The 16,284-nt window shown below is 43.4% G+C and overlaps 1 protein-coding gene across 7 annotated transcripts in view; it reads right to left on the reverse strand.

Moving 5' to 3' along the window:
• The window catches only part of ADGRL3 (adhesion G protein-coupled receptor L3), a 558,102-nt gene that overhangs the window by 227,662 nt on the left and 314,156 nt on the right, over positions 1 to 16,284 (reverse strand). For all 7 annotated transcript variants that reach the window (XM_088444095.1, XM_088444094.1, XM_088444093.1 and 4 more), the window contains 2 exons: positions 8,859 to 9,032; positions 2,701 to 2,910 (listed from right to left, as the gene is read on the reverse strand). In XM_088444095.1, the coding sequence (XP_088300221.1) occupies positions 2,701 to 2,910; positions 8,859 to 9,032 (384 nt within the window). The remainder of the gene's footprint in view (positions 1 to 2,700; positions 2,911 to 8,858; positions 9,033 to 16,284) is intronic.

Below are 16,284 nucleotides of genomic sequence, written 5' to 3' on the forward strand. Positions count from 1 at the left end.
AGGAGGTAGTGAGGGCTTGAGCACATAGGAGAGGCAGGGTCACAGAAGAGAGGGTAGTAGGGGCAGGAGCAAAGAAGGGAGGTAACACAGAGGATGCTTGGGCACAGAAGAGGGGGTGCAGGGGTATAGTAGAGGTAGGGGGGCTGGGGCAAAGAGGAGAGTAGGGGCCATAGAAGTGGCAGTAGCACAGATGAGAGGGGGGTGCAGGGGTATAGAGGAGGTAGAGGGGGCAGGGGAACAAAGGAAATGGGGGTGCAGGGATATAGAGGAGAGAGTTGTACAGAACAGGAGGTAGTGGGTGCAGGGACACATATGAGAGGGGGTCAGAGGAGGCAGGAACAGAGGGGTCATCAGGGCAGCGGCACAAAGGAGAGGCGGGTTCAGGGGTATAATGGAGGTAGTGGTGGCAGGGGCAAAGAGGAGAGGCTACAGGGGTATAGAGGAGGTTGTGGTGGCAGGGGCAAAGAGGAGAGGGGGCCATAGAGGAGCAGGAGCACAGGGGAGAGGGGGTGCAGGGGAGTAAGGGCAGGGGCACAGAGGAGAGGGTGGCATAGACACAGTGGCACAGAGGAGAGTGGGGTGCAGAGAAGTAGACAGTAAGGGCAGGGGCAAAGAGGAGAGGGGGCCATGAGGGGGCCATAGAGGAGCAGGGGCACAGAGGAAAGGGGGGGTGCAGAGGAGTAGCCAGTAAGGGCAGGGGCACAGAGGAGGTAGTTGGGGCAGGGACACAGATGAGAAAGGGGCATAGAGGAGGAGGGGTAGTAGGGGTATAGTGGAGGGAGTGGGGGCAGGGACAAAGAGGAGAGGGGCCACAGTGGAGGCTGGGGGACAGAGGAGAGGGGGGTGCCAAGGTTTAGAGGAGGCACAAAGGAGAGGGGGGTGCAGAGGTATAGAGGAGGTAGGGGGGCAGGGGCACAGGATAGGGTACATAGAGGAAGCATGGGCACAGGGGGCACAGGAGAGGGGGCATATAGGAGGCAGAAGCACAGAGGGAGGAGGTTGCAGAGGTATACTGGAGGTAGTGGGGGCATAGTTGCAGGGGTATAGTGGAGGTAGTGGGGGCATAGAGGAGGCTGGCTGACAGAGGAGAGAGGGTGCCAATGTTTAGAGGAGGTAGAGGGGCATGGGCAAAGGATAGGGTACATAGAGGAAGCAGGGGCACAGAGAAGAAGGGGTTGCAGCGGTATAGAATAGGTAGTGGGGGCAGTGGCACAGAGGAGAGGTGGCAATAGAGAAGGCAGGGGCACAGATGAGTTGGGGGTGCAGAGGTATAGAGGAGGTAGTGGGGTCAGTGGCACAGGGGAGGCAGAAGCACAGAGGAGAGGGGGGTACCCAAGGGAGGAGGTGGTGGGTTCATGGGCACAGAGGCGGCAGTGTGGGCAGGGGCACAGAGTAAAGGGGAATGCAGGGGTCAGTGGGGGCAGGCACACAGAGGAAAGAGAGGCATAGAGAAGGCAGAGGCACATCTCTATGTACCTCCTACAGGTACAGACATATAACTATAATGATATATACACCCACCCACCGTTGTTACACAGATACTAGCCAGAGACAGAGCCCTCCCTGGGGCCGGGACACCTAAGCATTCCCCTATCCTGGAGCCCCCTCTCACACCCTCCCCGGTGGCCTCAGAGAGAGCTTGGGATGGCGGCAGTAGCAGGCCAGCCTGTGCTTCGGCTGGTGCTGTTACCGTACTCCGAGGCTTTGCGGGCCCATGTGTGGGCGCTCCAGGAGTCGGGTGGCCGGGACACGCTGCTACTGTGTGAGCATCCGGCTGTGTACATGGTGAGGATCCAGCAGGGCCTATAAGAGGTAGTGGGGGCAGGGGGCAAAGAGGATGCAGGGGTATATAGGGGGTAGTTGGGGCAGGGTTATAGTAGAGATGGGGCTGGTCCGGGGCCATGATCCCAGGACTACAGTATAACCTGGTGACCGCCAGCTGCGGCTTTGGGAAAGATGCCAGGACATCGCTCTCTGACTGGCTGCACATCCTGTTACTCAGCTGCTGCTGCCCTACTTACTGGACAGAGCCAATCCCCTGCTGGAAGGCACTTACTTAGGCTGCGCAACAAGTTGAAAAGTCCTATCTATTCAATGGCGCATTCTTGAGGTAATAGTTTAATAACGGTAACTTTCTAATTTTCCTGAAACCCAAAAGCACGTACCCTGGCACAATATTTACCTAATAAAATAAATTCCAATTCCAAATTCGCCCCCTACCCTGAGTTATGCCTTCCCAAAAATCCCCCATAGACAATAGCAGAAAAGTGGTCCTAATTGAGAATGTCAGAAAAATGTGACAGTTGGAACTTTAGATTACTCCCAAATCCTAATTTTTTATGTTCTTGCCCTGAAATTTGGCATGCAGCACCGAGCGACAGTTCTACCTGCCCAGGCCATATTTCAGCTCTGTACCTCCAATAGCTTTTTAGGTGTAGCCCCTTAAACACCATGCCCCCCACTCCAGAATTCTCTATGGGAGAATTGCAGTTTTCTACATGCAGCCTTAATGACTGTGCCCTTATAATATATATATATATATATATATATATATATATATATATATTTATTTTATTGTTTACATTGTTGCTAGTATGGTTACAAAACTACAGTTGTTCATTTAAAACTTGAGTAAAATCCATAGATATTCTACTATGTATAGTACATTTATGGAAAAAAAATTATAACAGAAAAACTTACTGGTTGATCAGTACGGTTGATTCCAATTAGAAAAAGTAGTTCTGCTACAAACAAACTAATGCAAAGATTCTTATGAATTGTGTTACGGTCACTTTGTAGACCACGGAAAAAACAGAATGTAAATATACATATCAGTAGGCAAACGAGTGATAGAAGGATTCCAACCCAGGTAATCACATCTAGAAGAAGGTCATGGACGACATCAGCGTGCTATAAAATAAAAAGTAAAAAAAGTTATATATATTACTTGCTTTGCATTCTCTAATTAATGGTTCTACATTATGTACATATAAAAATTTTACATTTAGAAATTGAACCTAAAGGAGAAATTACCACAGCTCATAGGTATCACATACAGTCAGGTCCATAAATATTGGGACATTGACAGAATTTTCATATTTTGGCCTCTATTCACCACCACAATGGCTTTGAAATGAAACAAACAAGAAGTAATTTAACTGCAGACTTTCAGATTTAATTTGAGGGTAATTACATCCAAAACAGGTGAACGGTGTAGGAATTACAACGGTTTCTATATGTGCCTCCCACTTTTTAAGGGGCCAAAAGTAATGGGACAAACTAAACAATCCTAAATATAACTTTCACTTTTTAATACTTTGTTGCAAATCCTTTGCAGGCAATTACAGCCTGAAGTCTGGAACGCATAGACATCACCAGACGCTGGGTTTCATCCCTGGTGATGCTCTGCCAGACCTCTAATGCAAATGTCTTCAGTTCCTGCTTGTTTTTGGGGCATTTTCCCTTCAGTTTTGTCTTCATCAAGTGAAATGCATGCTCAATCGGATTCAGGTCAGGGGATTGACTTGGCCATTGAATAACATTCCACTTTTTAGCCTTAAAAAACTCTTTGGTTGCTTTTGCAGTATGCTTCGGGTCATTGTCCATCTGCACTGTGAAGCGCCGTCCAATGAGTTCTGAAGCATTTGACTGAATATGAGCATATAATATTGCCCGAAACACTTCAGAAATCATTCTGCTGCTTTTGTCAGCAGTCACATCATCAATAAATACAAGGGAACCAGTTCCATTGGCAGCCATACATGCCCACGCCATGACACTACCACCACCATGCTTCAATGATGAGGTGGTATGTTTTGGATCATGAGCACTTCCTTTCCTTCTCCATACGCTTCTCTTCCCATCACTCTGGTACAAGTTGATCTTTGTCTCATCTGTCCATAGGATGTTGTTCCAGAACTGTAATGGCTTTTTTAGATGTTGTTTGGCAAACTCTAATCTGGTCTTCCTGGTTTTGTGGCTCACCAATGGTTTGCATCTTAAGGTGAACCCTCTATATTCACTCTTGTGAAGTCTTCTCTTGATTGTTGACTTTGACACATATACACCTACCTCCTGGAGAGTGTTCTTGATTTGGCCAACTGTTGTGAAGGGGTTTTTCTTCACCAGGGAAATAATTCTTTTGTCATCCACCACAGTTGTTTTCCGTGGTCTTCCGGGTCTTTTGGTGTTGCTGAGCTCTCCGGTGCGTTCTTTCTTTTTAAGAATGTTCCAAACAGTTGATTTGGCCACACCTAATGTTTTTGCTATCTCTCTGATGGGTTTGTTTTGATTTTTCAGCCTAATGATGGCTTGCTTCACTGATAGTGACAGCTCTTTGGATCTCATATTGAGAGTCAACAGCAACTGATTCCAAATGCAAATGTCACACCTAGAATCAACTCCAGACCTTTTACCTGCTTAATTGATAATGAAATAACAAGGGAATAGCCCACACCTGTCAATGAAATAGCTTTTGAGTTGATAGTCCCATTACTTTTGGCCCCTTAAAAAGTGGGAGGCACATATTGAAACTGTTGTAATTCCTACACCGTTCACCCGATTTGGATGTAATTACCCTCAAATTAAATCTGAAAGCACATCTTATTTGTTTCATTTCAAAACCATTGTGGTGGTGAATAGAGGCCAAAATCTGAAAATTCTGTCAATGTCCCAATATTTATGGACCTGACTGTATATACAGTAGCCACATAAACTAGTTGTTGTTAAATATGCTTTTGAAATGTTAAGCCTTTGGACCTGATTCAGAGCCGTTCGCTAAGGCGCGATCATTAGCTGGCAGGCGATTGTTGCTCAGTGCGCATGCGTATAAGTCGCAGTGCGCGTGCGCAAGCCAGTCTCAGCGATGGGGAATGGTGCACTCATAGTACACAGACTGCCCGCTAATTTGAGTGACAGATAGTGCCGTTTGTGGGTGGTAACAGGGGAAGGTGCTTGTAAATGGGGGAGTGGTGTTGCGGACGCAGGAGTGTCAGGCCAACAAACGCTGTTTAAAGGGCGTGCATAATTAGCAAAGTAGCATCATTGTACATGTCACCTGCATGTATTTCAGCCAACACTGATCGCAGTGCTTGCGGCGGGGTAAGGCTACCTCAAGGGCTGCGAGCAGCTCCGATGGCTCTCGATGTTACCGATTAATTCAACAATTCCAGGAGATGACTTGTGTTGCGAAGGGAAAGGGGCGTCTTTATACACTAGCGAGTGCTCAGTGCCGTAGCTCACTAAGACATAGTGGGCGTCCTTATGCCACACAGTGCGAGTGTGGAATTTGAATATCCAGACCCTTGTTTTTAGTGAGCGGCCGCATCTTGCGAGCAGGTCTGAATGAGCTACTTTGTTTTTACATTGACTGCCAGGTCTTATGGGTAAATTCATGTAGATGCGAGTTTGCAAAAGTGAACCTGCATCATAAAAGTTACGTTCATTGTTGCAATACATGCATCCACGAAATGTGTTATTCAATTACAAAAGGTGATCCGTGGGACTCGCTCCAAAGTTGTGTGACATTTCTACAAAAAATGACCTGGTAGAAGTACATGATAAAGTGAGGAAATCTTATTAGACCATCAAAAAAGTAGCAACTATATATTGTCACTATAGCAGGCTGATAGTGACAATAAGGAAAGAATTAGAGGTTCTTAAAAGGTTTTAAATGGCTGATTTTTGCATCTTTATATTAATGGTGAAAAAGATTGTAGCAAGCAAGTGTTTTTCGGCAAGTTAAAGTCTATACAGTATTTTGGGGTACAGGAAAAATATGTTTAATGTGATTTTCCAGTGTTTTATACAAGTTTGCAAAATGTTGACATAAAACAATTTTAATTCTCATGTACAAGTTCTAATAACCCTTCTCCCATCAATACCTCCACATACTGTACATGTCCCACATCATTTAACCCACTATTAAGCTTTTTAGAGAAATTCATTGAAAAATTGTCATCTTTGTTGGCCAAATCTTCCTGTTTAAAAAACCTCTTAGTATATTATTATTAATGGACGGGGCGGGCTGAAGTTTTTAACCTTAAAATAAATAATTACCATTTTTATCTGCTTGGGAGCGTGCACACAATTTAATATAAATTTGGTAGGAAAATGCAAATTTGGAATTGAATTGCAAATGCAATCTGAGGTGCAAATTGCAGTACCCAGTACCCTTGCAGTACCCAACCTAATTTAATTGACCCCCTCCCCCCGAGTGTTATGTTATTATTATTTGTTTCTTTCTTTTTTTAATTTTACCAATTTTTGAAAAATAAACTTTGAAGACTTTTTCTTTCATGACACAAATTTCTTTACATCATTGTGCAAGAGTAAGTTTATCTCGAGACTTTAAACAAATTAAATTACTTTTAAAATAAGTTTTGACTTTGGGTGCTACGATTCGTAGGCGTTGTAAGAGAGAATGACATCATGACGTACGGCACTGCCCGGAGCGTCCTCAATATGCTCTGACTACGCTCTGGTAGTACAGACTGCAGGGTGTATGCCTGGAGAGTTCAAAGAATGCTCTAGGCGACAATGCAGCAGTGATACACTGTAGGATGCAGGGCCGGCACCAGGGGACAGAGCACCCTGTGCTGGTTCTCTACAGTGCGCACGGCTAAGACCGAAAATGGGGGGCATAGACTACGCCCCCTACGTGACGTTATTTGGAAGCGTGTCTGCATGGCACGCCTCCAAATAATGTCAGGCTAGGGGGAAACTCACTAACTGGGCTTCCCCCAGGGGCTAGGGGGAGACTCACTAGCTGGGCTGCTTGCGCACAGCATCCATTCAAACTCCGGGGTCCAGCACCGCCGCACAGCTGCGGCGGTGCCCAACCTCTCGTTTTGACCACCCGTGGGCCACTTCGGGCCACGGGTGGAACAGCGGGACAGTACTGTCCCTCAGAAATCGGGATGTTGGAGAGAGCTGCACCCTCTATGGGTGGAGCCCCTGTTAGACCGCACTGGTCGAACACCCCTAGAGCCGGTCTTGGTAGGATGCCATTCCAGGCACCCTTCTAGCCAGATGCAGGAGCCGTGAGGCAGCAATGGTGCCATCCCCAGGTCCCTGTTCCCTGTGCAATGGCACTGCTCGCACACCCCTTGCTATGGCCCTGCTAAGATTCAGTGCTTTCATAAACAGATACGTGCCCAGTAATATGTGGTGAAATAAATGGTAAACTTTGAGGTGACTTTTTCAAGCTTTGATATAGCATAGCAAGGTTCTTGCTAAAATACAGCTGTGTGTGTAAGGTTTTGCGCAGTGCCTTATTGTTTTACAGTGTGTGTTAGATAATCTCATATATATTCTGCTATATTACCACTGTTACTTTATTAACTGCTGTTTACCAATTAACCCAGCATCCTAGTTAAGGTCTCTCTGTGTAGCCTAACAGTCACTTTCACATCCGTTGCAATCCTACTGGGATCATCCCAAGATTCCCCCACCCCAAAAGGCTATATCAATACCAAACTGTCAGTCCCCATATACACTCGCCTCTCTTAGATCCATACAGTTAGTCAGGAACAGGTGAAAGCGCTGTGACATCACAAATGCATATTAAGGGTTGAACTGGGTAGTTTTACTGCAGCTGGATGGCCAACCCGCCTTGTCAACATTATGGGTTGGCATTGTTCCAAGAAGAATCTCAGGAGTTCACCAGACACCAAAATGGCATGGGTCATGGGGGAAAACTACAAGTTCTGTAACTGTATTCCAACTCCTCTGTTTAAACCACCCAATAATAGCATCCTTCAGTTGAACACACACTCCGGGATGTCACCTTTGCCCATGGGAAAATAGCAGCTTTTAAGATGGAAAAAAGGGGACCACACCTCATACACTGCACCTATTTTATTTAATACTTACCTCTCTTGAGTCTCGTGTTGGCAGCGGCAGTGCTGCACAAATCTCCAGGAAAATGACATAGCAGACATTTCCTGGCAATTTGCGCATAGAATAATCGGCAGGAAAATGTCCGCCACGCCATTCTCTCAGGGACCTGCGCAATCACAGTAGACACTGGTATAGTGCCAGAGTTTATTCTGTGGAGGAGGAGGTCCGGGTAGAGACTGCACATGGGCCCCTTCCTCTCAATACGCCCCTGTGTGTGACTGTTAGAAAGGAGAGCTCGGATCCAGTTCTACTATACCATCACCATAGGGCGATGCCAGTGAATTGGTGAGTCTAGTGTAACCCCTACCACATTGCTAGAGGGTTTAATTAGCCAAAGTGGCTGGGAATAGCAAGAACCAGAACATCTCATGAACATCCACAGAGCAATACTGCATTTACATCCTGCTAAATAATTTCCAGAGAATTCAGGAGCCAGGATTCATGCTGTCAGCGTTAAAGTAGTAAACACAATGTAGGGTGGTGAAGAGGGCCCTAGGGGAGTCTGCAGCATATCTGCATTTGTTATATATATTTGTATACCTGTATAATCTGGTTACTGTGTTACATAATCTCCATGTGTACTCTGTAATAAAAATACAATTGTATACTTGCTTTTGTCCCTACCTGCGTGATCTATGAATCAATAAAATATATCTGGTGCCAGCAATATAATGTTCATTTGTCTTTGTCAAGCTGGGCCGAGCTATGACTGCATGCAAAGTGGATAGATAGATAGATAGATAGATAGATAGATAGATAGATAGATAGATATTTCCTATTTGCAACATACAGTTCTGAGTCAGTTATCATTTTGCATATACAGTATATTTTAAAATCCACACATGATGAGTATTTATACCATAGACTATGCCCAAAGTTTTGTTGCTGTATAATCCAGTTTATTAACGTACTGTACTCTGTATTATGTATAAAACTCTCTAGCAGAGTCTATAACTTACCTTAATTGCAACATGAGCCATGAGCACTGCAAAGTTGGTTAAGTGATTACAAGAACATTTTGAATGTGTTTTGTTAGTTGTCAATAGTCTACAGCCTTGCGTTGACCAATGACCCGACAAGTTGGTTTTTGAATAACTCCAGAAAGAACAGTTAGGATTGAAATAGTCTTCAGACTGTTGAAAAAAAAATGTTTTGATTATTATTTAGACTTATAAAAATTATGCATATAATAATAATAATAGTAATAATAATAATAAAGTACACAATTTGTACCACTTACCACATAAAGTACAGCTGTTTGCAATATTATTGAACCTGTTTTAAAAGTTATAGCTGACATTGGGTGGCTCAGGAAGCACCAGGAGTTTTCCCAGTGGTCCGCACTGGGCATCACCAGGAGTTTTCCCAGTGGTCCGCACTGTTTTGGGGCCACTGAAAACAATGCCCAGACATTGATACCCCATTGACCACCCACCTGACAGCTGTGCTGCAGAGATACAAGAGGAGGGCACAGATCAGCCTTCTCCCTACTGCTCTGATCTTGGCGCTTAAGAGACTTAACTGTGTTGTCTCCCCCTATCCCATCTGTCCCTCCTCCCTGTCAGTATTAAAGGGACTGGAGGGCACTGACTCTGAGTGGGTGGAGCTGCATCTTGTGCCATAGGCTGGTTTTCCTGGAAGTTAGGAACTGAAGAAAATTATAGGGTAATTTTTTTGTGTGTTTTACAGTTAATGCAGCAAATGGGGAAGGGAAATTTATGACTTCCATTGTATAATCAGTTAGGTTGCACATAATGGATTATCTTCAACCAGACCAGGTTCATGATGGAAATATGTATGTACAGGCTTGATGATGTAGCAGTGTTTCTGTACACACCAGTGCATGCCCCGAGACTACAAATAGCCCAGTTACTTAACCAATTGAGTGGTTTTATTAAAGGTAAATCAGGTACTGTTTTACACACTGGTAGATGGAGCAGAGCTGGGGTGTCATACAGCTCACCAGTCATTGAGTGTATGCAGGTAGCGGGTAGCAGTGCAGGATCACTGGAAAGCGTTTACGTCGCAGGTCTCTCTGGAGTTAAGTGGAAGACTGCTTTCTCCCAAAGTGGCACTCTAACACAGTGACTAGATGGCACCATGCCTGCACAGTACTTAGGTTGGCACCCATCCTAGAACAGAAAATTAAGCCTCCTCGGTGGAGTAACATGGAGTCTGCGCAGTAGCTCACTCCACCTTCAACAGTTCGCAGGGTTAATATGTATTATCCTGATGTCCTGCTTGTTACTATTACTGAATTGTGCAGTGATATGTAGGGGAAATATGCATTGTCTTGGGTGCAGGGACATACAGTGTCTGGGGCTCAGTGTGATGGGACAGGAGTATGTGCAGAGACAGGGCTGTATGCAGTGACAAGGGTACAATGATAGAGGTGTATGCACTTCATAGTAACACAAATTCTCTGCCATCTGTTTGCTCTTCTAGGGACTGTTAAAAATGTGTCATCCTGCTGGAACCCAGAAATTAAATGTTTGAACAAACTAAATCATGTCTAAGGTTTCCCCATCGGTATCATTTCCACAATCCCTCACTCCGAACAAAAACCAGTTTTGTATCTATAATCATTGCAAGACGTGCAGTGCACACAGGCCCCTGAGTCCAGAGGGGATCACACCGTACACCCTGCACCCATGTAATTTAATACTCTTCTATCCGTAGTCCCACGTCGGCAACTGCAGCGCTGCATAAATCACTAGGAAACTGGCATGGTGATTATTTCCTCAGCAATCTGCTCATGTGCAGTACAAAACTCTCCAAGAAAATTGTCTCTGCACCATTTTCAAGGAGATCTGCGCATGCACAGTAGACTTTGGTACAGCACCAGAATCTACTCGGTTGTGCCACCGGCTAAAAGGAGGGGGTCCAGATGGAGACTTTACACAGGCCACCTCCTTACTTAATACGCCCCTGACAGCAACTATGTTTATTATAGCCTTTGATTTGAACCCTGACTGTCAATTAACAGGATAAGGAGGCTGAAATATATTCATACTGAACACCTTTACACATTGAAACTGTTTAAGAATCCCACAACAATCCTAGGTGGATCAGCCCTTGTTTTTGGTCTTCTCATTTGGCAGTCGATGGAATGGTGTCTGTGCTATATGGCAGAGGATGGTTCAAGGCGCTGCTTTTACTGGAAGTTAAGACTTGGAGAAAATTATAGGGTATATGTTTGTGTGTTTTACAGTTAATGCAACAAATGGGAGAGGGGAATTTATAACATCTGTTGTATAATCGGTTAAGTTGTATATAAATGATTGTCTTCTACCTGGTTCATGTTGGAAGTACTTGGATGGTGTCTATGCTGCATGGCAGTCACTTGATTGTTGCAAGGAAGTCACTGGAATGCTGCATGGTGGTCGGGGTGTTAAGCACTCACTGGGATGTTGTCTGTACAGAATGTGAGTCAATGGTATGGTCCCTGTGCTGTATAGTTGTCACTGGGCATGCTGGGATGTGTAGTTTTACAACATCTGGGGAGGGGGGTACTTATTGCCCACCCCTAGACTAGAGCCAATTGTTTACTATTTCTGTCTACATATGTGTTGGGCAACTACAGTTTCTTTGGTTCAAACTTATGGGAGGCTACTTTTAGAGTTCTTACCAGTGCCACTTTAAATTCCCAATCTGTCCTGAGCCACATATAAAACTAATTACAGTAATAACCATTTTTACATACTATAGTAGTATTCAAACATAAGATCTAAATAAACAGAAGATGAACTGCTTTTCAGTTTCATTGGGGTCTTAGGGGTTTCCAATGTGCAAAAATACTAGATTTTTAGGTCTTATCAGAGGGGTTGTCAGCTTGTACATTCAATAGAAGCTGTGTGTATGTCTTACAGGAAACAAGCCAAGGGATATGCAGCAGTATGCACTGTAAAGCAATGTAATAGAAAGTTGTAAACTGAATAACATGAAACAAATCTATACTAGTCCAATTGTATCGCTTAGGAAGCAGAACCTATAAAAATATGTGTGAGACGTGTAGGATATTGATATACACAGAATATAAATTCGTACTGTTACCTAATATCCCTTTTCCTGAATCCTACCAGAGAGCATATTGGAGTACGTGCAAGGCCAGACTTTTGCTAGAGTTAAATGGAGAATCCTTACATAAAAATTACCTCTCTCTAATGGACCAGACAATCTCTGAATAAGCTTGTATAATGACCGCTAAGGTGCAGCACTCTGGGAACAATTTACCAATAAGGCACTTTTGTCCAGGAATGATGATGTTCGTCCATGTAAGATGACGTTTAGCCTCTTTCTGAGTTCCGTTTTTTTGGAGGGAAAAATCCGAACTCAACGTGCAAACTCGAACCTATCCAAGCCTGCACATCCCTACTTATTACCCATATTAATTTACAGACACTAGTTTTTGACTTCAACAAGGTGACTGAATATAGTGGGATTAAAATTATAATATATCTGTCCTAATGTGGTAAACATAATCCATTGCAAGATGTAGGATATCTGTGATTTCCTAGAGAATCAAATACTGTGCGAAACATAAGGATATTAGAACACACTGTGCAGGTTTTATCAGTGGGTCTATACTGCTACCTACAGTCATTATATACTCTTATACCTGCTAATAGAATCTTGAACTTGATATGTTTCTATCAATAATGTAATATTTTCCATAAATGTGACAAATATAATCTGTCACAAGACATAGGATATCCATGAAATCTTAGAGAATTAAATACTGTGCAGGAATAAAAGAGTATTACTAACACAGAGATTTTGCCACCTAATGACACACTCCACAACCTGCTAACAACATAGTGAACTAGATATATTCTTATATAACTGCATATAACATATGTGTATCAATAAATGGAGATTGAGACTACCTAAAACATACAGGAGAGTACAAAATAGGGAGGAGTGATCTAAGCAGTATATTGAATCTGCTAATTTTAGTAGATTAAAAAAACACTCACAAATATATATATATATATATATATATATATATAGCCAAAAGAAGTTTGAACGGCACTCCGGGGCTGGTAATCAATCACAATACACCTTTTGAATAGTAGTCAACGTTTCAGAGCCTGTGTGCTCTTTTATCAAGACAATATCACACTGAAAAATAGACAAATAACATATATATATATACATACCATAATCAACTTCACCCGAGTGCTCGTGCAACGCCGTCCCGATGACGTCATGGGCGCGCTCTACGCCGGTGGTCGGTGACTCACAGGGAGGCGTTCAATAGTGACGTGTACCATCACCATGGAAACTAAAGAAACAGCATAGTAGAGGAGAACAGGCATAAATGACTGTCATTACGTGGCACTGTAGAGCAACACAAAGCATGTCTGACACAGAATGTACACACTGGGAGACTAGGGGAAATGCATGGTACACAAAATGTAATATAGTAACACCGCTAACGATGAAGGTAAAGCACTAACATCAGGGGAGACATAGCTATGAAGTAGCATAGTGTACAAGCTAACTGAGAGCAGGAATGCACTAAAATGGATCCAAAATGCTAAACTGTGTGTGTAACTGGATTAAACTGCAGCATAAAGAAGGGAAGCCTAATACTGCACAAACAGAGAGAGTATAATGAAACTCATGGGTCAATTATAGGAAACAATTTAAAGATAGCGTTTCGTTCAGGCCCCATGGTTGTACAGTTTGTAGTGTATGGATCCAGTAGGCTTCTTTTTGGAGTAACATCCGTTCCCTGTTGCCACCCCTCAAATTAGGGGGGACACAGTCTATCATCTTGTACTTGATCGTAGCAACGCTGTGGTGAAAGTCCCTGAAATATTTGGCAACCGGTTGGTCAGATCCTCTTCCATCGATGGCAGCCCTGATGTTGGATCGATGTAAAGCCATTCTCTCTTTTAGTTGTCTTGTGGTTTTACCCACATAGAGTAAGTCGCTAGGGCATCTAATGATATAGACTACATACCGACTTGAACATGTCAGCGGGTATTTGACAAAAAACCTTTTCCCCGATCTGGGATGAGAAAATGTATTACCCGTTTCAATGAAGCTGCAAGTGATGCAGCCAATGCATTTGTAGTTACCTGCGGGACGGGTCAAAAAGTGAGCTGCAGATGCCTTAGTATGTGAACTCACATCATTGTGTACAACAATGTCCTTAATATTTTTGCCTCTTTTATAAGAGGATAGATAGTGGAACCATGTAAAGTCGGTAATTTCAGATCATTCGCAATGATAGGCCATACTTCTTTGGCTGAACGTATAAAGTGTCTGCTGGCAGAAGTGAATTCCTGGGTCCAGACGACTTTGTTAGCGATGGTTTTGGGTCCAGTGTTAGTTAACGCTTGTTCTCTAGAAATAGCAAGGACTTTGTTTTTGGCTCCGTTCAAGGTCTTATAGTGATATCCACGCTTCAAAAGCTTGACCGCCATATTGTCAATTTGTTTAATGGCATCCGTTCGGTCACTACAGATTCTGAAGATTCTACAAAATTGTGAGTATGGGAGTCCATATTTTAAAGGTGCCGGATGATGACTGGCTGCTTGTAATGTGGTATTGCGGTCCGTAGGTTTAAAGAACATCGTTGTTTCAAGTTCATGACGTTCATTTTGATTAATAGTGATGTCTAGATAATGCACTGAACTATAACTGCATTCGAAGGTAAATTTTATTGGATGCTGTTTATTGTATAAATCCATCATCAACTGAAGGAATCTTTCTGTAGGTCCAGACCATAGCAGAAAAATGTCATCTATGTATCTGGAGAAGCCACTGATATATTGGGAAATGTCTGGATCCAACAGGAAGAATTCTTCTTCCACCCCAAACATGAAGATATTGGCGAAACTACCACACAAGAGCCCATGGCGCACCCTGTTCGCTGGGTATAGATCTTGTTATCAAATAAGAAATAGTTCCTGGTGAGGGTATATTCCAATAATTTCATGAAAAAGGTGGGGTCCGGACCCTTATAGAGGGGATGTTGAGAGATAAAATTATACATCGCTTGGATACCTTCTTTATGGGGGATGCTTCTGTACAAGCTGCAGACGTCGATGGTACACATCAGAAGACGAGTGGGTAAGGGAGACAAATCCTGTAGTCTGTGAATAAATGTAGTGGTGTCCTTAAGATATGACTGTTTCGAATTAAGAAGTGGTTGAAGATAGATATCTAAGAATTGTGAAATCCCATAATATAAGGAATCTCTAGCGGCTATAATTGGCCTTCCTGGCGGGGAGATAGCGTTCTTGTGTAATTTAGGGATCGTATAGAATACTGGTATTTTTGGCGTGTCTTGTTTAAGAGTATCCCGAATTTGGGCTGTGATGATTTTATCCTCTAATGCTTGTTCAAGAAATCCACTTATCTCAATTTGGAATTTTTTGGTGGGGTCCTCTTGCATCAGTTCATAAACAATATTGTCCGATAATTGTCTATAACATTCCGCTGTGTATGATGTTAGATCTTGTATCACTATGCCACCACCTTTGTCCACCGGGTGGATTATAATATCCTTGTATTTACCTAGTTGCTGTAGGGCTTGTGATTCACTTTGGGTTAGATTACTTTGTCTCGCTGAAGTAGGTGAACTGTATTTAGATATCACATTGTCCATGTGATTCGTGAAGCATTTTATACTCAAATTGGACGATGGAGGAATGAACGTGGATTTCTTGCGGACTGGCATCAGAGGAGCACCGGGATTATCAGATCCAAAGAATTCTTTGAGTTTTAATCTCCGATCCAGTTTGCACAAATCATTTTGTTTTGAAACAGATTTGGTGAACATGTGGGGACGAATGACAAGCCTTTATTGAGAACCTTGTTCTCATCTTTAGTCAAGATCCGTTTGGACAACCTTGGGGCCTGAACGAAACGCTATCTTTAAATTGTTTCCTATAATTGACCCATGAGTTTCATTATACTCTCTCTGTTTGTGCATTATTAGGCTTCCCTTCTTTATGCTGCAGTTTAATCCAGTTACACACACAGTTTAGCATTTTGGATCCATTTTAGTGCATTACTGCTCTCAGTTAGCTTGTACACTATGCTACTTCATAGCTATGTCTCCCCTAATGTTAGTGCTTTACCTTCATCGTTAGCGGTGTTACTATATTACATTTTGTGTACCATGCATTTCCACTAGTCTCCCAGTGTGTACATTCTGTGTCAGACATGCTTTGTGTTGCTCTACAGTGCCACGTAATGACAGTCATTTATGCCTGTTCTCCTCTACTATGCTGTTTCTTCAGTTTCCATGGTGATGGTGCACGTCACTATTGAACGCCTCCCTGTGAGTCACCGACCGCCGGCATAGAGCGCGCCCATGACGTCACCGGGACTCCATCGGGACGGCGTTGCACGAGCACTCGGGTGAAG

Source organism: Taudactylus pleione, unplaced genomic scaffold (assembly GCF_031769625.1).
Source record: "Taudactylus pleione unplaced genomic scaffold, aTauple2 ptg000347l, whole genome shotgun sequence".
NCBI classification, from domain to species: Eukaryota; Metazoa; Chordata; class Amphibia; order Anura; family Myobatrachidae; genus Taudactylus; species Taudactylus pleione.